Source organism: Lycium ferocissimum, chromosome 6 (assembly GCF_029784015.1).
Source record: "Lycium ferocissimum isolate CSIRO_LF1 chromosome 6, AGI_CSIRO_Lferr_CH_V1, whole genome shotgun sequence".
NCBI lineage: Eukaryota > Viridiplantae > Streptophyta > Magnoliopsida > Solanales > Solanaceae > Lycium > Lycium ferocissimum.
This window is the reverse complement of record NC_081347.1, coordinates 3,911,817-3,933,297: the sequence shown is the minus strand read 5'-3', so window position 1 is coordinate 3,933,297 and position 21,481 is coordinate 3,911,817. Positions and strand designations below refer to the sequence as shown.

Genomic DNA, 21,481 nt, shown 5'->3' with positions numbered 1-21,481 from the left:
TGTTATTAATTTTCTCTAGTATATTTTAGACTGAATTGATGATCTTCTACGCGAAGAATAAACAATTAAATTGAATGAAACATTATGTCTATTTCCCATTTGGTAACTAATATTCTATAGGGATTAGTTAATTCTGATCTGATTCTAAGGAGATCATAAGTAAATTTTGGACGACTAGTTGAAACTTTCCAGCTATATTACATGTGGAAAACTGGAAATGACATTTTGCTGTGAATGCAAGCAATAATCCGTTGTGTTAAATAAAATTCATTCTTATATTTGATTTAGTACGTATAAGTTACACTTGCTTGCTCAAAAAGGCATGTACGTGAGTTTAATTTGTTTTACTTCATAGGGAAGTCCTTTGACTGAGGATTTCAAACTTCGAGCTAAACAGTGTGTACTCGCGTGCCTTTTATTTTATTTATATATTCTATTCTATTCTATTAGAAGTGATGTAAGATATGTTATTAATTGAATTACATTTTGTGTTTTGTATATCTCGTACTTTATACATGTTTTGGTCTAGCTATATGAGAAATGGATGGATGTGATTATTTATGGGTTCTTAATTTCAAGCGTATATCATTTTTCAGTAACTTTACATGACTAATGAATAGTAGAACTCCTCTTTAAACTTTGCTTATAAAGGTTAAACAACTTCATGGTTTTACGAATTTCAGTTTGTTGAATGGCCAACTGATAAGTAGTCTTTTTGAGGAGAAAATTATCCTTGAATGACTTTTTCGTCGTGGAATATAACCTTCCCTTAATTTAAAAACATATTTTCATAAAAATTCTTTGTATCGTTCCAATTTTATCGGATGTCCATAAAAACTCTCATGGAGACTTTTAAAATAGTCAAATTCATAAATCTTTTGTCATTAATTAACAAATTTTATCTAACATAAGACCGATTTACAATGAACTGCACTATCAAACGTGTAAAATTAATTCTATCTGATTGGTTGCTTTAATAAGTAGAGTACTTGTTTAATCTCCATAATTTATAGAAGATGAAAAGGAAAAAAGAAATGATAAAAGGGGAGAAAAGTTGAATTAAGGAAATAATTAGGGGCCTACTTGAAAATTCCAAACGATAGGGTCAAAGATAGAATCTTTTAGCACAAAAATAGCAAGCACCGTGTCTTTCTTCAAGGGAGCACAACGAGCCGCCACGTCCCCTCAATGAATCTTGCGGGGCCCACTCCAAGAGTTGCTAAATTTGGTAATTTCTTTTTGTTTTGTTTTTCGCAAAATATTCATTTTTGAGCCCGACTAATTCAAATTTATAAAAAACATTCTTCTTAGAGCAAAATGCTTCCGATCAAAGACAGACTCAATTTTCAAGACTCGAGCATGAGACCTATAATTAAGGACGCGTCCTTTTTTAATCCGTTTAAAAAGAACATCATTTTCTATATATGATAACCCGTCAATTTTAACGTCTTACGTGATATATTTAAGACCACAAGATTTAAAAGGTATTTCGATAAAGTTAGTTCATGAAATAATGATCGCCCTAAACCATATAAGAAAACCATAGAAGAAGATCAAGAAACTCTCATCTCATCGATACGAGACAATTCACACCTCTTCACACGCTAATGCTTACAAATTGAAGTGAAGATAATATAATATGGGGTTCCATTATAAATAATTGGGATGAATTCGGTTATAATACCATTATAAAGAACTTGTCTAATGCAACTCGGAAAAATAACTCGTGAGGTGATGATCGTCTAATACCATATAAACATTCAATGAAACTTACATCCATATTGCCATTAATGTAGGATAGCTCAATACATTTTATTATATCATGCATTGTTTTAGTTTACAACAACAACAACTTACCCAATGTAATTCCACAAAGTGAGGTTTTGAGAGGGTAGAGTATACGCAGACTTTGTAGAGAGGTTGTTTCCGATAGACTTTCGGCTCAAGTAAAGCAAAAATATATCAATACAAAAAACATAAGCAGCAACATCATCAAGATAGTAAGAAAACTAAAGCATAAGCGACAACAAACAGTAATAAACAACTAAGAATAAAAATACGAGAATACTAAAAAAAAAAGAAGATCGAAATAATACTAATCCTATTGGAAGGGAAAATAATACGAATCAAGTAACATTGTTTAGTTTAAGATTGCAAAGTTAATTTAAAAAAAAAAAAGAAAATCGTGAAAACTCAAATAAAAATGCTTAAAAGGAATAATAGTTTTGTTCTCCCTCCGTCTCATAATAAGTGTTACCTTACCAAAAAACTTGTGCCATAATAAGTGTCATTTTAGGAAATCCAGACATAAATTGGCTAATTTTTTCAACTCTACCCTTAGGCAAAAACTGTCAAGTTAAAGTAACATTTAAATGATGATTGGAAAAGCCACATAGTAACTTGGTATTGTTAGAATTCCAATGGTAAAAAGTTTACTACTTGTGCATGCTCTAATCAAGATAAAAAAGTAATTTATTAATATTATATAGAAGTAATTTAATAAACTTCACATTATATTTTTGATTTCTTAATATCTGTGTATTTTATTAACGTGACACTAATTATGGGACGGAGGGAGCAACAGGCAGTTAGTGAACAAAACAGAGCGAGCCTACTTTTTCTGACTCTATCCGTCCCTCGGGCTAAGGCGGAGGGATTGAGAAAATTTACATTAGCACCGCCATTTCTAACGAATGAATCCGTATTTACGTGTTGTTCACTTATATTCAAACATGCAACTTTGGAGGTATATTCAACTTGTGTCCAAAAATCTCATTCAACGTAACTCATCCATACCTTAAACACGACAAAAATAGGTAGCGAAATTAGTTTTGGTTCTACACTCTGATGATGCCGTGTTCCATTCGACTAATTAGAATTTATAATGCATTGTTTGAAACCAACTTGGCTTGTTCCATTCGACTAATTAGACTTTATAATGCATTGTTGTGAAACCAACTTGGCTTGTTAGAATTTATAATGCATTGTTTGAAACCAACTTGGCTTGCTACTAGTTGTAGAGTTAGAATTTTCATTAAGAATTCAAAATATAAAGAAGTAAATATACTAAGAAGTCTAAGGAGTTCAATAACTAATATATATATATTAGGGGTGTACATGGACATTTGGATTTTTTAAACACCAAACCAAACCAATTGCGTCGGGTTTTTAAATTTATACACCAAACCAAACCAATAAAATTCGGGTTTTTCAACCTCGGGTTTTCTCGGGTTATTCGGTTTTCTTGGATTTTTCGGATTTTTTTTTCGGAATAGTCTTGATACAATACATATAACTTTTACTTCAAATATTTCTGTCCTAGTAAGATATAACTATCTAATTAAGGTGTTTCTTAAGAAAATAACACAAAATGTGAGAAGAGTGATAACATTGTATTAAAATATTCAACAAAAACTAATAAAATCGGTTAAAATAAATGTTGCTAATTAACAAGCAATAAAGAAAATGACCATAATCTAAAAATACTAAGTCATGCTAAAATAAGCATGGCTAATAAGTATTAGTTACATGAAAAAGAAAAAAAAACTTAAGTTATGTATTTTCACTCTCTAAACTAATTATGCAAAACTAAAGAATAGATATCCAACATTATTGTCATTCCTAGTGGTAAATTGAATTTCTTTTGTTAGCGTTAGTGTTGAGCTGGTTTTGGTTTGAACTTTATTTGAGTTACAAATATCCATAGGATATAAAACTTATTGACATTCAAAATTCTAAGTTCAAGCTTGAATAATATGATAATAGATAAAAAAAACTATGAAAAAATAAAAGAAATATCTATAAATTCCATTACAAATAAATATTTTTATGTATAAAATATTTTAAAAATTGAATACATGTAATGTCGGGTTTGGTTGGTTCGGTTCGATTTGACTTTTTTTAGTTAAAACCAAACCAAACCAATTATGATCGGGTTTTTTTTCAACACCAAACCAAGTCAAACCAAACCACTATTTTTTTTCTCGTTTGACTCGACGTATCGGTTTGGTGCGGTTTGTCGGTTTACTTTGTTCACCCCTAATATATATATATACACACACACACAACATAATTTTCCACCGAAAAAAATTCGGATAAACCCCCTTAGCCTACCTGACTCCTGGCTCCGCCCATGCTTGCTATCCATGAGATCCACTAAGAGGTCGATTTCGATTTTGTTGGGTTAAAATAATTCATCAATTAGTGTTATTTATATAATGCGGTATTGTTCGTTTTTCAGTTAATTTTATATAATGTTTCCCAAAAGACCTCGCTCAATTAAAAGTATACCTATACTTTATATATTACTTTATTTTTTCTACTATCGATGTGATGTTTTATTCGCACGTCTAACAATCTCCCTTTCAATTTGAGTTTCACATGGCCGATCACGAACCAAATTCTACATGACTTATCATCTTAAGCACTTATCTGGAGATCAACTTTTTGCCACCAGAGCGCATTGGTTTCTTTTTTCGTGTATTAAGACACTAAATCAGCCCGTTGAGGGATAAAAACAGTAATTCGAGCCTCACGTGTCACTCTACCCGTTTGAATGAATCATTGATTCTGATATTAATTGTTGGCTAAATACTTTAAAATAGTGTGATATTATGTGTTTAAAGTCAAACACGTACAATTATTCGCAAAAGATCTCACATCGGTAAGAATATCACTACACTTTGTATATACTTTCATTTTATTTTCAGCTACCAATATTGTCCTTCATTCAAACATCGAACAAATATCATCGTCCATTATAAAATTCATTTTTGTGTTCCAAGCGTTACTGATCATATATGATTTTATGACAAAACTTTTAGTACCGTGGATTTATATCAAATTATATCAATTACTAATGATGATTAAGCGATTTGATGAGGTAAAAATATATACAAAATATTTAATCATAATTAAGCGAGATAATTTAATATGTTATAAACACGTGTCATGCATGTATGTAGCGAAAAGAAAGAAAAAGATTCCCGCACAAGATTGCAGAAAAATCACAAAACATCTAAACCAATACTCCATAATCTGTTTTTGCAACATAGATTTTGCTTTTCAAGTAATAGATAAACAGATCATTCCTTCTTCTTTTTTCTTCTGACACTTGTATATATGTTCCCTTTAAGTCAAGAGATATTAATTAGATATTATTATTTGTATCTTGTAAAAAATTAATAATCTTGAAATGTGTTAGTCTCTGATCAAATTGGATCATCAAAAATTTCAGCCATGAACCTTGAGATATACACATAGGAGCTTAGGTAGGGGAACAGAGGCGGGTCGGATTTCTAATTTATGATTGTTGGATTATAATTTTCTTTCCTTACTCGGTTAAATTATATCATATTTTTTTTATCACAACTACATATTTTGAGCTAAAATTGCTGAGTTTCACCAATTCCACAAGTACTACACTTGCTTTGCCCATAAACGGGAGATAAAATATGAGAAGGGAAAAAGTGGTGAAGGGCAAAAACTTATAAGATAATTTCTAGCTAGAATACAGAAGAAAACCTTATTAATATCCAATGAATCAAACTTTCTCATTAATCTAATAAAAAAAGCACAAACAAGAATACAAAGATTTTTTTTTAAATTCTGCATTTTGTTTCGACTATTCTGTAGGACCAACTTATCAAATCGAGATTGCATTTGACTGTTTCTTATAGTACTATCTGATTAAATATTAGTACTACTTACTCATTTCCTTTATTTGCAAAGTCCTAAAATTTCCCCTAGTAATTAATCTTATGTTGCAGCACGGCAATAGGTCAACACCCTTGGACATCCTTAGAATCTAACTCTACGCTTCTGCACCTATATATTAGTAGTAGCTCTTTATTTCCCCAAAACGTAATTGATCTCAATTTTTTTTACCTTGCTTTCATTGTTTCAACCATTGAGCCCATTACTTTATTTGAATTCTGCTTTCTTTGTTTATGTCAGTAATTTTAGGAGGTTTTACGCAGATGAATCTAGCTAGCTAGTCCAGACTAAAAGTTATATCGACTAAAAAAATAAGAATTAACGATAGACATATTTTGTAGCTAAACAATAAAATTTATCATCAATCCTATATTTAGCGGTAGAATAACTATATATTATCAAAAATATTCTATTAGCTACAAACTAAGTTAAAATGGTACTATTATACATGCAGAGAGAGGCTAGGAAGAAGTAGGTGTTTAATTTAGCAGGCTCGAGATATAGTGGCAGTATATAAAGGTGTACAAATGTACGTATACTATGGGGATTTGTGGTCTCAGTAATATGCACGAATGCCATTAATAGGTCACCGCCTTAAAAACTGGGGGACCTAAGAAGACCAATATCTGAAATTTTAATACTAGTAGTACCTAACATATAGTCAGACAAATTCCAGGGAGTCAATATTGCATTTTTGAGGGGGAAAAAAATGAAATGCCCATATGATCAGGATTACTGTTTCCTTGCTGTTTTCTCGGCCATTGGTCTCTAATATTTGGAATAGTTATTGACTGAAGAAATTTGAATTGGGAACTTTTAACTGTGACAGTGACATATTCAGAATTTAGAGTAAGAACTTTGAATTTGGAACTTTTTACATATGTGCCAAAAAAAAAAAAAATCACCAGGGTGTTTGCTTGTCCGAATTAAATCAAATTTGTATCGTGGAAAATATATTAAAGGAGAACATGCTCTTTAGAGTAGGATTTTTTCTAAGATCCAGTTCTCGAATTGATGACTTCTTATTACGTAGTCCAAGTTAGATTTAGTAAAATTTTATTGATTTGGTTATCATTAAACAAAGTTTATCGGTGTTTACAACAAACTAATAGATGAATGATATGTGTTCCAATATACACAATTATCACTTCATCGTGCTTAATTAATGTAGATTTTTACTTCATTGAATTCACTTAATCATAGCAAGTTGAAATAATTTGATGTAAGCATCCGATGCTAGTAAGTATTTTTCCAATGAACATATTGGAATTTTTCATGTACACTGTATGTTGATGATATTTGTGTTTTGTATGAAGGAAAATATTTTATTGAAAAATGTTTGTTTAGAAAATAAGTCACTCTCTGATAACTAAACATTAAAAAATTAATTATTTACCTTGACATTTTTTGTCATTAAAATGGGAAATCACTTGCTTTTGCTTATGTTTTTCTCTGTTAGCTATTTCAAATAATTTCTAAATTTTAAAAAGTACTAAACAGTAAAAAGCACGACTTTTTTACTACGATACTAGTGTTCTCCAAATGTTTAATATGGGATGACACAATTGTTTATTCTCATAATAGAAGAAGTGGGGTACTAATTAGAACAACATGATGTGGGATTCTTGGATTAAAATAGAAAATGTTTGAAAAAGCCACTAAGAAGTATTCTCAAAATCCATTAAATATGAACTTGTTTAAACTTTCACAATCAAAGAAATTCTCTACATATTTTTTTCCCACTAGTGTTGCCCACTACAGATTTTGGTCTTGCGGAGTTTGTGTTCCCTTTTAAAGTGACATTGCTGATATTAGCAGACCCTACCAATACAATCAATTATATGACAAAAAAAATATTCTCTCTTATGATTATACATATCTAAAATCAAAGGGAAAATGAAAAGGAATGATGACCTTATTATGGACTATTAAGAGAATGACCAGAGTCACCATCAATTCAAGAATCTAATAACCAACTACTCAACGAATGCTCGTCACATTGGATTATTTTTTGCCTCTTTTAAAGAATTTAACTTGTAAATACTCACGGTATAAAATATTTATACACTGTCAGTGCCGGCTCTAGGCCCAACCAAGTCAAGCAATGGCTTGAGGCCCACAATTATTTAGGGGAAAAGAGCGTAACTCCTTGAAAACAAAATAATTATTCTCGCATATCCCTCATACTTTCATGCGCCTAAAATTATTTATCCAAAATATCCCCAAAATTATGATACCAATTTGGTATGTAAATAAACTAAGATGGTATCATGTTCATTTATTCAAAAGACACACTTTTCTCAAAAAATATCTCTAAAATGCCATCACCTTATATACATATACTGTGATGGGTGATGGTATCGTGGAGGACTGCGTCAATCCTTCAATGTGACTCTCCTCAGTCCTCCGTAATACCATCGTGGTACATAAATATACTGAGCTGGTATCATGGAGGACTGCTTCGATCCTTCTATTAGTCCTCCATGATACCATCATGATATATAAATATATCGCGATGGTATCATGGAGGAAGGATTTTAGGCGATGGGATACTCGGGTAAATATTTTCAGCCGGCTGGGTAAGAAGTGAAATTAGTTTACGAAGGGGCATGGGCTGATAAATACCTTACATTTTGGGGGTATTTTGTGTTGTTTTCCCAATTTTTAGGGCTCTCAATATCCTCTCCGTTTTACTATATGTGATGCAATTTAACTTGATATTTAAGAAAGAAATTTTTAAAATTTTGTGATATAAAACAAGCCATAAAAATTTGTGTGGTTACAAGTCATCTGAGTAAAGGATAAAGAAAGAGTTTAAAGTTAAATAGAAACAATAGAATTTTATTTTGATATTAAGCTATCAACTTACTACGATATTTTTCTTTAAATTTTAAATTTTTTTAAATTTATTTTTACCTCATAATAGTATAATATTTTTTTGTTATTATTTATTAGAATTCAAGTATATCAACTATCAAGCGTGAATTGAGTTATTCAATATAATTCTTTTAAGTAAGGCTTTATGATAATATTTAGCTTTAGGCCTTCAATATTTTTGAATCGCCCCTGTACACTATCTACATATTTTAACCGATAACTAGTAACAACTTATTTTAAGTTCACATAGTGATTAATACAGATAGTTATTTATTGTTATAGGTCACCTTAATCCAACAATACAAGAATGTACTGCAGTGTCACATATTAAAGCAAACTCGTGGTTAACGAAAATCAGAGTTTGTTTCATGTCCTACTCCAAAAAGTTCGGTTCTTCAGGGTAGGAGGGTGGGGGATACTTCGCCGAAATAATCAGCTTACTTGTGGGGCAAGTTCGTGTACTTACAAACCTCTACAATGATTAAGTGAATATGACGGATATTGTGCCTCAGATCGCTTAGTACTTATATATGAAACTTGGCGAGCGAGAAGGTATGCCCCCTCCCCCAAAGGGGATCCGTATGGCAGGCTCTTTGAAATCCATATAGTTGACCTAATTTATTTGGGATTGAGGCATGATTTTTATTTTAAATACAAATTAACATCATACTGAAGAATTTTAGTCCCTGTAGAATGATTGTCCTATGATTTGATTTGTCATTTTAGAATTTTTTGAAATATGTGATATAGTGCAAGAGTTGGTGAATGGGAAATACAGGATTTTGGAATTTAGATGGTGGCATGCAAATTTTAAAGGGGACCGAACTCCATCACTGAAGTTGCCACACTATAATTGATTAACATTATAATAATATTCAGGTTTAATTACTAAATGAATATCAAATACAAACTAGTAGAATGAAGTACATTTTGCTTAATTAACCTCTTCTCTCTTTTTCTTTACTAACGACGCTTCTACTTTAAGAAAATTGTTCTACTTTAAAGCGCTACGTATGAAAGCAAATATTTTTAATTCGTCAGAAAATAAGTCAACAAAACACCAATCTCTTTAAAAGAAAATTCATTTAAAGGGGGGGGGGGGGGGGTGGAACGACTTTTTCGCTTATGTTTTCCATACAACAGTTCATTTTAATTAGTCTCTAAATTTTAGAAAATGTGATTTTCGACAAAAGGTTGCAAATTCAGTGGAAACATTACCGATGAGTCATTTTGATAAATTCTCGACTGAACGTCCATCAGAAATTCGCCGTTTTTAAATCAGTGTCTTAAAAGACGTGGACATAAGGCTAGGCGTTTTACATATGTTTTGGCGAGGCGTAAGCCTCGTGGCACGGGGCATAAGCCCCATGAGTATTTAATTTTTAGTATCTTATAAATTAATAAAATAAATATATAAATAAAAAATATATTAAAATTAGTAGTAAAATGTATATAGCTATTATTAACATGCTAATATGTGCAGAAACCATTAAAAAAATCTTGAAAAAGTGAATGACGTAAAGATGCATTACACCAATAACATGACTATAATGCTATATAATTATAATTAGAGTTGTAAAGATGATACTCTATCCTAATAATTCAAAGATAAAAATGACAATAATATAAAGTTATCGTCTTAAAACCTAAAACTAGATAATAAATTAATCCTCATTATAATACAATTGCCAGAATAGAGTCTTCATAACATAAGCTAAACTAGAGCGATAGCAAAAGAAATTCTAAAACTAAAAACTATCTTGAAAAAGATAAATTGAAGAATGCTAAAAAATTCTTGAAGAAAATAAAGCATAAAGAAGAAAAACGCAAGCATGGAAGCATAGTAAGAATTGGAAGACAAAACTCTGTTCTTTCTAGTTTGCACATTTCGTAAAAAGGTCTAAAGTGTTTTTGTTACTCCGCAAACATCAAATAGAAAAAGATTATGAAATTAGATTAAACAACAAGAATTTTTTTTGAAATTTTTAGTTTGAGAATTTACTATGAGTTAACTTTCGATATTTAACTTTTAAAAAAAATAAAAAATTATTAAGCAATTTTAGCTCAAATTTTAAAAAAATTCTGGGAGCTTACACCTCAAATGAACGCCCGAATGTTGAGACTTACACCTAGGCAAACGCCCGAAAAATTGAGGCTTACGCCCCCGCCAGTACACCCCGGGCATGCCCTGAAAACACCTTCTAAGACACTGTTTTAAATTAGGGGGTCAACTACGTATATATACATCATAAGGAGAAATATTTACGAAACGTGACGATAGTTTTATATTTACAAAACATAACATTACAAACCCTATACAAAACATGCTTTTATTTTTATTTTTTTTAATATTTTTTAATTTTTTAATTTTCTTATTTATTTATTTTTTAAAATATTTTTAAATTTTTTTTTTCGCTCAAAAATTTATACATGAAAGTTGTATGAAATGTGTATATCTCGCTCAAGACTTAAAAAGTTCGCTCAAAATTTAGTGTATGAAAACGGTATGAAAAATGTATGAAATGTGTATATCTCGTTCAAGGCTTAAAAAATCCGCTCAAAATTATGTGTATGAAAACAGTATGAAATTTGTATCTCGCTTAAGTCTTAAAATTTCGCTCATATTTTTTTTATATAAAGTTCACGTTAGATTTCTGTAAAATTAATACAACTACAACAACATTATATACAACTTTGATACAACATTCAAGACTTAAAATAATCGCTCAAATTTTTGTGTATGAAATGTGTATATCTTGCTCAAGGCTTAAAAAGTTCGCTCAAATTTTATGTATGAAGAACGTATGAAATGTGTATATCTCGATCAAGGCTTAAACATTATGCTCAAAATTTTATACATGAGAATGGTATGAAATGCGTATATCTCGCTCAAGACTTAGAATTTCATTTACATTTTTCGTATATAAAGTTCATATTAGATTTCTGGAAAATTAATACAACTACAACAACATTGTAAAGACTTTCATACAATATTCAAGGCTTAAAGTTTTCGCTCACAATTTTGTGTATGAAAATTATATTAAAAATTTCGCTTACATATATACATTTCATACATGTTTCATACACACAAAAAAAAAAATTGAGGTAATTTTTTAAGCCTTTGAGCAAAAAATAAAAAAAAAAAAAAAAATATATAATTTTTTTTTAAAAAAAATTAAAATATTTTAAAAAAAATTAATTTTTTAAATTTTTAAAAAAATAATATATTTTCCGGAAAAAAAATAAAAAAATAAAAAATATATGAAAATCCATCATGTTTCGTAATATATCATTATGTTTTGTAAATAAGAAAAACTATCGTCACGTTTCGTAAATATTTCTCCTTAATTATATATATATATATATATATATATATATATATATATATGTAGTTTTCCCTTAAATTAGTGCGTTGGATAGTGAAAGCAATTTGTTCCAAGAATATATTTCGTTCATACCAAACACAACCTTAAGGATGGCCCATAGTAAACATTAAATGGATTATTGGTGGCAACAACAATCGGCATGTTGGACAAGTGTTAAGAAAAGGGTGACGCATGGTAATAAATTAAACTAATTAACGTTCAGAATGACATTAATTCGTACAGTCTTAACACACTGGTTTGGTTCATAATGAAGTCAACTCAGATTTTACAGTTTATTTACTTTAAAATTCAAAAAAGGAAAAAGAAAAAATGTCACGTTTTCATTTTGCACTATCTCTTAAGAAATTATAATAACAAGTGTTATTAATTGACGCTTATTTCGCTTCAATACGAACAAGGGAGCATGGTTTACATACAAAATAGTTTTCCGCACTATATGTGTTTGTACCAAATTAAATTTTGTTGGGAATGTCTGCATGTTATATATTTTTTCGTTTAATCATAATCAAATAATATGTAATTACATTAGCTTGTATCTCAAATGTCAATTCATTTTTTGGTTTAATGTAAATATTAATATAGTTTTTTTTTTAAAGTAGCATTCTATTGTTGCCGAAGGTATAATACTTATCTATATTTTTTTTTCTTTATAATGATTACTTCAAAATTGTTATAGAAGTTTTAATTTGTTTCATTAAAATTTGAAATTTAGACGTTAGTGGGTCACTAGAATGTTGTCTCCCTAATAGTTGATTGCTAATATATCTAGTGCGTGTGTCCCCTATGTGATTTATGATATTATATCAAGTTTTGTAGGAACTTGACAACACATAAGACAAACGTGACTACTTAATTAAAAAAATTTAATAATTAATTTTTAAAATTTACTTTTGCTCATTTGATGCTTTAAACGTGAATAGGTTAGTTATGAATCAGGTCACGTATGCCTAAGATGTACAGTTTTAGCATGAACAAATTTTTATTCAAAATGTTGAGAATTCATATTTGTCTAAAGCTAAATTAAGGCAATTATTAACCTTGGAAATTCAAACTTTCAACATGATTTACGTTTTCAGCACATTAAGATCACGCTTTTCACTAGGGGCGCTTAATAAAGTGACAGAATTTGAGGTTTAAAATCTCATTTCTTGTTGAATGTACTTTCTCTATGTATCTTAATTTTTAATTCTTATTAGACTTTTAGTTAATTCATAGAATTTGTAATGTGTCTAATTGTTAATCACTTAAATTTTTAACTTCCCTCATAGTAGATTATTTTCTTTTTTTAGTCTTTTTGTTTGAAGCAGGCATATGTTAAGCAAACAAATCTATATTAAGCGCAAAAATTTTACACTAGATTTTAGTCGATTATTTTAGAAATTTTGAAGAAAGTGTAAGTGTGAACTAATTTTCTCTTTAACTCATCGTAGATAATCTTTTATGTCGCTTTACCGTTATGCATTTTTTCCAAAACACTCCTTAACATCCTCAAAAAATTACTGAAATTCCTAATTTATCGACGAGTATTCCTTATCATTGTTCAATAATTTCAACATATTCTAGTAAGAAAACAAGCTCGCTAAACGTGGACGTACCTTGACGAGCTCCATTTCCACGTTTTGATCGATTTATCAGCTCTTATTATTGTTCTCCTGATATATCGGAGAAGCTGCATCTTACACGTGTAAGCTAGTTTTAGTCAATCCCGAACTTCTATAATTTTAACACGTTATAACTTAGTATAAGGGGATTTTAGTAGTTCAGTTGGTTGACTGCCTCAACTTTCACCTTGTTGGTAAGAGTTCGTTTCCTCACCTCGTAATCCCTTTCCCTTCCCCCTACCCCATGTAATAAAAAATAATCGGAAAAAAAAACTCAGTTTAGAAAGAAAAAAAGTACATAATTTATTTTGTGCAATAATAAAAAACATATTCTAGTGAAATTTAATTTCAACATATTCAAATAATTATCTTTTAACCTAAAAAAAAAAAAAAAATTGTCCGCCAGCCCGGATTCTACGCGGCCTTGTTCAGACAAATTTTCTACTGCGCCGTGCCAAAAAAAGTCACTGTTTCCTACCCACCCCCTCATATTTACCTCTTAATATTTAATTCACCCCCATTATTTTATTAAGATCACTTAATAGCCCCTTTACTTTTTCACTTTTTCCCCAAAAAAAAAAAGAGAAAACCCTTTCTTTTTCCATAGTTTCTTCAAATGTGTCCCTCTGATTTTACGCCGAATGGCAGCTGAAACCGCTCTTTGCTCCCATTATATTACACCACATGCTCTTCAATAATCTCTCTTCTTTTTCTCTCCAAACTTACAATTATAACTTGAAACAATTTTCTCTCTTCATTTATTGAGTTTTTTTAGCTTTGCATGCTTTTTCTCTCCTCTTTTTAAGTCTTTTTTTCAAGAACCACTTTTGTCCTTCTAGTCAAAAGAACAACAAGAAGTAGAAAAGAAGAGAAAAGAAAAGAGAAGATCTTACTCTTACTTACATATATATATAAACAGATATATCTAAAAGTGTTTTATATTTTAAAACACCTTTTTTTCTGTTTTTTTCTCAGCTTGATCCTTAATGGGTTGATGATAAGTTTGAGGTATAACTCAATAGTAGTCAAGTTTTATTTTTTCTCTTTTCTAAGTCGGTTTTGGGTATTTGGATTTTTAGTTTTCTTGGTTTTATTTTAAGGAGTTTTTTAAGGTTCTTGATTTTTTTTTCCTTCAATGGCACCAGATAACAACAACAACTGGTTATCATTTTCTCTGTCTTCAATGGAAATGTTGAGCTCTTCTTCACATCATCAGTCTAATTCTATGCTTCATCAATCCAACATGAAACTTGCTCATCCAACTAATTTTGATCTTGGTCCTTCATCAGCTGACTCTCATAATTACTATTTTGCTGATAACTTCTTTCCTCATGGTAAGTTTACATTTTTTCCTCATCACTTTTTTTTTTCATTTTTTTCTCAAGATGGTATAGTGGAAAATAATAAAAAAGATTCCATCCTTAATCAGAGTTCTCGGATTTTTCAGCTATGACATCTAGTTCTTTTTAAGTAGAGACTAAAACCCCATGTCAGGCATTTGTTTCGATGTGAATTCAAGTTAATCTAGCCAGTAAATTTCAAAACTTAACGAATATTAAGGTGAAAAACCCTAAGAGGTTTTGAAAAACGTTATAAAAAAAAAGTTCATTCTTAACCAGATTTTTCGAGTTTCAACTATGTAAACTAGTTTTTTTTAATTAAGTAGAAAGCTAAAAAATCTTTTTGTTTTCTCTGTGTGAATCTAAATAAGTCGAGCCAGCAACATAAATGTGAAATGAGACTAGTGATTTTGAATGAGGTTCTTTCTAAAGTCTACCTATTCATTTGTTTGTTGAGGGAAAAGAAAAAATGTTAAGGAAAAAGACAAATAAAATGCAACCGTGTGTGTACTCGTATGCCGTTTCAGTTACTGCTAAAACATTTTTCATTCATCATCACCTTTTATTTAACAGACTGTTTTAATTTATTTTCATTTTCAAAAACTCATTTCTAGTTCAGCAAGCTAAGGTACTAACTTTTGTTCTTATACAAATAAAACCAAAACTTGGTCACAAAGTTTAGCCTTTTTTTTTTTTTGGCTAATTTTTTTTTTTTTTTTTTTTTAACCATTGTTATGCAGGTTGGTCTAATCCAAAACCACAAGTGATGTATTCTGAAGGTGAAAAAGAAGTTTTAGGACTTAACATCAATGGTGACACATCTATATTTCAAAACTTTATGGACTCAAATCCACCAAAGCTTGAAGATTTTCTTGGTGGTGACACATCATCTTTGACTCAAGACTCATCATCATTGACTCACATCTATGAACAACAACAACAAAATGGTTCTCAAGCTTATAATAATAGCTTTAATAATGAGCATCAAGATCTCAAAAATATAACTGGTTTTCAAGCTTTTTCAACTAACTCAGGTTCTGAAGTTGATAACTCTGTTGGTACTGAGTTTGGTGGTACTGAATCTTGCAATGAGTTAGGTTATTCACAGTGTATGGTGAATAATAATAATGTTAATGTTGGTGGTGGTGCTTTGTCATTAGCTGTTAATACTAATGTTAATCAGTACTTAGAAAAAGAAAAAGAAAAAGAAAAAGCTATTGTTGATGAGAGTTGTAAGAAAGTTTCTGATACTTTTGGTCAAAGAACTTCCATTTACAGAGGTGTAACAAGGTATGAACTTTTTTTTTTTTTTTTTTTTGAAGTTTGATATTTTAGTAGATTTAGATGAAAAAATAAGTGGGGTTTAATTTTTTTTTTTTTTTTTGCAGACATAGATGGACAGGAAGATATGAAGCTCATCTATGGGATAACAGCTGTAGAAGAGAAGGCCAAGCAAGAAAAGGGCGTCAAGGTAGTACAAAAATAACCAACTTTTTTTTTTTTTTTTTTTTTTAAATTGCTTTTTTTATTCAATGTTTTTATTTTTTTTACAATGTGGAGTGTGAAAAGAAAGTTGCATGCAATTGAAAGCATAAATACTGAAAAATTAAAGGGGTTCAGATTTTTCATCGGAGGGGGTATTTTTCTTTCTTTCAAATCAATAAGCTTTTAGGATGATTGATTGAATGATTTGAATACAAATGTTTGCAGTTTTGTGTACTTTTTGGTGTTTGTGATATTGTGTCTTCACTGCAACAAATTTCTCTGTGCTGCTGCTCCCTACTCTATATACTATTTGTACTTTTGGTAATTATTTTATCTTTGTTTCCTATTATTCTTTCAAGTGATTTTGATCAGATAGGCCGTCATTTTTGTTCATGTTTTTGGTGTATGGTCTTTGTTGTGTTCTGCAAAAATGTTATTGATAGTTCATGCTTTGTATGTTCATTGTGCACCACCATAGCTTAAAGGTACATTCTTTATCTGGAGAAAGTTGAAAAAAGTTTTGTAGTGTTAAAAGAATTTTTGCATTATTAGATCACCTAAATATTGAGTAACTGAAAAATGAGTCATAAATATAGCGCGTATAGCGGTGAGAGTATAGCGCGTGATGAGTTTGTGTTAGGGCTACAGACAAAAATATCGAGAGAAGGGTGGAAGAGCGACTCCGTTATTCACCGTGATTCGGGCCGTATACCATTGACTTTCGGGATTTCTTGTTTAGTAGAATAAAATGACATGAGAGTACGCGTGACATGTGGTTTAGACATTGCAGACACGTTTCAAGTGTAGAACGGTAGAGGGTAGACTCATTATTTACCGAGGTTATTAGAAATTTCTGTCCAAGAAGAGAAAATACTTAACATGTTAAAATACACTAATAATGTAATAAAATTTATTGTCATGTATGTATCTGAAATAAATTAAATTCATCTGAAAAATCCAGAGTCTTCAAGATTTTGTCCAGAAGTTATTCTACTTCTTTATCCATAGATTTTTTTTCCTGTTATGCAGCATCTAAAATGACTACACCTTCTTCTCTTTTACCTTTCCACCCTGAGAGTACACATACATCAGCTAGTGTAGTATAGACAATAGCTAGCTTCTGGTACTCTGAAAATTTATCAGATTGCTTTTAACTTTTGCTTTTTTTCCTCTTTCATTTCATGGGCCAGTGCCTCTCATTTAGTTTGACCAAAAGGGTGTCCAGTCTCATTCCCCACATGAAAATTTAAATGAACTCCCCACCAAATTCTTTGTACAGTTCTTTAATGTCGTACATGCATTAGCCAGCTTTCGAACCAAGGGAATGATAGATTTGACAGATCAAAGAATTGTTTATCTAGATAGAACTTCAATGTCAATTTGTCTTTTTTGCACTTTCACTTCCTAGAATTAGTGAGAATCCAAGTGCTTAGTTAGTAATTCTTGTTGTAATGAAATCTTGATAACTTCAAATTATTTTTAATGAAATCTTGGAAGCTTCAATTCACAAGTCCATGATCCTAATAAGCAGGAGCTGGAGGAAGTTACGGGTTCAATGAGGATCCATTAACTTTGGTCAAAGTCTTGTATTTGTGTTTAAAATTCCATTTTATATATATAAATAATTTATCTATAACCCAATAAGCTGTTTAGAATTTAGAACTCAAAAATTCAATTTTAGTTTTGCCTCTGCTAACAAATATACTATGAACAAAAACATGTTCAACTTTTTCCTGGTTTGGGCAAGACACAAGTCACCATCTTTTTTTTTTTCTTTTTCTTTTTCTTTTAGTTAACTATATGTCACTATCTTGCCAACCTACAATATCTTGCCAACCTACAAAAAGGATGTACAAATGTGTAAAAGCTTAAGCATGCTATTGGCTTTTCTGTTTTGTTTATATCTTTTTCCTTTTCCCTTTAAACACTTTTATGCTAGAATCTTGACTAATATTGTTAGGCTCATAATCTAATGTTTTACTCATTTTTCTTCATGAAATGGCGGTATTGCTTTCTTGCTTATCCGATCGGTCTGCAGTGTACTTGGGTAAGTTTATTCAATTCTTTTCAATTCCCATAATTCCCTATAGATACATATTTTTCAAAGTTGGGCATAAAGTTGAGATTTTTATATTTGGAAATTTGTGAAATGTATAGGTGGATATGACAAAGAAGAAAAAGCAGCAAGGGCATATGACTTGGCTGCTCTGAAGTATTGGGGTCCCACAGCTACCACCAACTGCCCTGTAATATACTATATATATACACCTTTTATTAATTTTTCCCTGTTGTTGTTATGGGCATTTCAATTATTGCATGGAAAGGGACGTAACCATGAATACAGCTTGAGTCTAAACTTGGTTAAAAATTTATTTTCAGGTTTCCAATTATTGTAAAGAACTGGAGGAAATGAAACACATGACTAAGCAAGAATTCATTGCCTCTCTAAGAAGGTTGGTGTACGCTATAGTTTTTTCATATGATAATGACTTTTCCTGTTTCTATCAATTATTCTCATCGATATTCTCTCGTAAATATCAGGAAAAGTAGCGGGTTCTCCCGAGGAGCTTCGATATACCGCGGGGTGACAAGGTACCAAATTTGTTGCCAGCAATTATTTTCCTAAATTATTAGTGTCATATCACATTTGACGGGTTCGTTGAACCATGATTTTCGACACAATACATGTAACAAAAGTTACTAAAATGTCAAAACAAATATTCAATTTTGAGCCTATAATATCAAAAGCGGAATGAATTCGATAAGAACCTAAAAGTTTGTACCCGTCAAGGTTAAAATTCTCTCTATCTGTGCGATGGGTGACTCTTTAATATCGTGATTCATTAGTTGTGATGACTAACAATTTTAATGAACATTACAGGCATCATCAACAAGGCCGTTGGCAAGCAAGAATCGGCCGAGTTGCTGGAAACAAGGATCTTTACCTAGGAACATTTGGTATATTCGTGTTCTTAATTCAAACTGTATTAGTCGAAATGAATTAACCATGCCTTAATATTAATCGAAATCCGTATTAAATTTTCAACAGCGACTGAAGAGGAAGCAGCAGAAGCATACGACATAGCAGCAATAAAGTTCAGGGGAATGAATGCAGTGACCAATTTCGAGATGAATCGATACGATGTCGAAGCCATCATGAAAAGCGCCCTCCCCGTTGGTGGGACCGCAAAGCGTCTGAAACTCTCCCTCGAGTCTGAGCAGAAGTCATCGTCGAACAATCAGTTGACTCAATGCAACAGCAGCAGCAGCAACAATAGCAGTAGCAATAACATCAATTTCGGGGCAATGCCACCTGTCTCTGCAATCCCGTGTGGGGTCCCATTCGATACAACCACCCCGGCTTTCTATCACCACAACTTCTTCCAGTACCTCCAGTCTGGCAATGCAGGTGGGCCTGATGCTTCCGGTAATGTGACTTCAATGGCAGGTACAATGCCGTTACTGCCCTCGGCCGCTGAGCTCTTCATCTGGCCTAACCAATCCTATTGACCAACCTAAAAAGGATTGCTAGCTAGCTATAGTTCGACTAATTAGCGAAAATTCGACTCTGCTAATATGTTAATCGTCTATTATTTCATGCTGACCCTTTGTTTTCTGACCCGCGAAAGAAGTTTAGCGTAGCGTTTAACCGGTTCTTGTCAGGTTCAAATGTTGTAAAGTACCTTTAATTCAGAGACTTATAAGTAGTAGATGCAATGTTGACAGGGTATTTAGGGAGCACTCATTGTGGAAAAATTTTGCTTTTCTTTTTTCTAGTTTCCTCATCTTTTTTGAGTTGCTCCCTAGGACCATATGAACTTGGTGAACTTTCTGGTGGTTGAATTGACATAGAAAAAAAGAAAATGATATAAAGCTCTTTACATTTTGCAGTTAGTCTCTTTTTTGATACTGTCATTTCTTTTTCCTTCAATAATATTGGAACTATTAATGTATGATGACTATAAGTGGACTATGGATTGTGACTTCGTGTAGGCTAGCTGTGTAAAATGCAGCTGGAATGGCAAAAGAATGATAACTCCAAAAATAAAAAGGATAAAAAATCTGGTCTTTGTAAATGATGTTTGGCCAAATGACTGCAATTTCACTATAATAGGAGTAGCCTCTATTGTTCCACTGTTCTTTTTGAATCTTAATATCTAAAACGGAAAAGGGTCAAAATTACCCCTGAACTTTGGGAAATAGTTTATTCAAATATTTCGTTATCTTTAGAATTAATTATCTTGCTTATACCATGGAGTCTTATCGGTCCTTTCTATGCTAACTATGCTAGCAACGCCGTGGCATCATCCCAGCCCTTCAAAATTATTTTCCTCAAATAATTTTTTATTCACTAAAATAAATAACCCGACCCGATTTTTCTCCGGCCAAGGGTAATGGGTTGGGTCCGTATCAATTTGGAAGAAAAAAAAATTCGGGTTGGATTATTTTAGTGGGTAAAAAAATTATTTGAGGAAAAAATAATTTTGAAGGTTGATGATGCCACGTGGCAAATGTTAGACATAAGGTATAATTGACCCTACGTATAATCTGAAAGAAGTATGGATGAACTATTTCCCAAAGTTCAGGGGTAATTTTGGCCCTTTTCCGTATCTAAAATACCTATGAAATATTAAAAACACGGAGTAAAAGCACAATTTTCGGTCACAAATCCTTGACTTCTACTGAGAAGGATTCAAAAACGCTTCTTGCACTTCTATGAAGATATGCTTTTTGTGAAATAATTAATTCAACTGAGTGTTGTTCTAGTGCCTATGTAGTGAAGACAATATTTTGCCCTTTTGGTCAAAAAATAGGTAAACGAGATATCTGCTGAATGCCAGGCAGCTAGGAAGAAGTGCAACGAAGAGAGTCGTTGATACTGAGATCAGTCTGCCAAAGTAACACAGAGTGGCAACGATAGTATAAGTTTTTCCTCTTGAGCGAATTTGTAATCTTTATTAGTAGATTCTTTTTCTTGATTTCCATAATCAAACTAAAGGTAACCAAAGAACCATTAATAGCATTGAGAGAGAGCTGCCAAATCAACCAGTTATGCCTAACATGAGAAGTAGATGCT

General features: G+C 31.3%; 1 protein-coding gene across 1 annotated transcript; it reads left to right on the top strand.

Annotated features, from left to right (window-relative positions):
• Positions 1 to 14,328: 14,328 nt before the first annotated feature.
• On the top strand, positions 14,329 to 20,296 carry LOC132058973 (AP2-like ethylene-responsive transcription factor AIL6). The gene is made up of 9 exons (XM_059451412.1): positions 14,329 to 14,913; positions 15,660 to 16,209; positions 16,308 to 16,390; positions 18,443 to 18,451; positions 18,562 to 18,650; positions 18,784 to 18,857; positions 18,946 to 18,996; positions 19,286 to 19,362; positions 19,454 to 20,296. The coding sequence occupies exons 1-9, from the start codon at positions 14,715 to 14,717 to the stop codon at positions 19,912 to 19,914; spliced, it is 1,593 nt and encodes a 530-aa protein (XP_059307395.1). The 5' UTR covers positions 14,329 to 14,714; the 3' UTR covers positions 19,915 to 20,296.
• Positions 20,297 to 21,481: the final 1,185 nt, after the last annotated feature.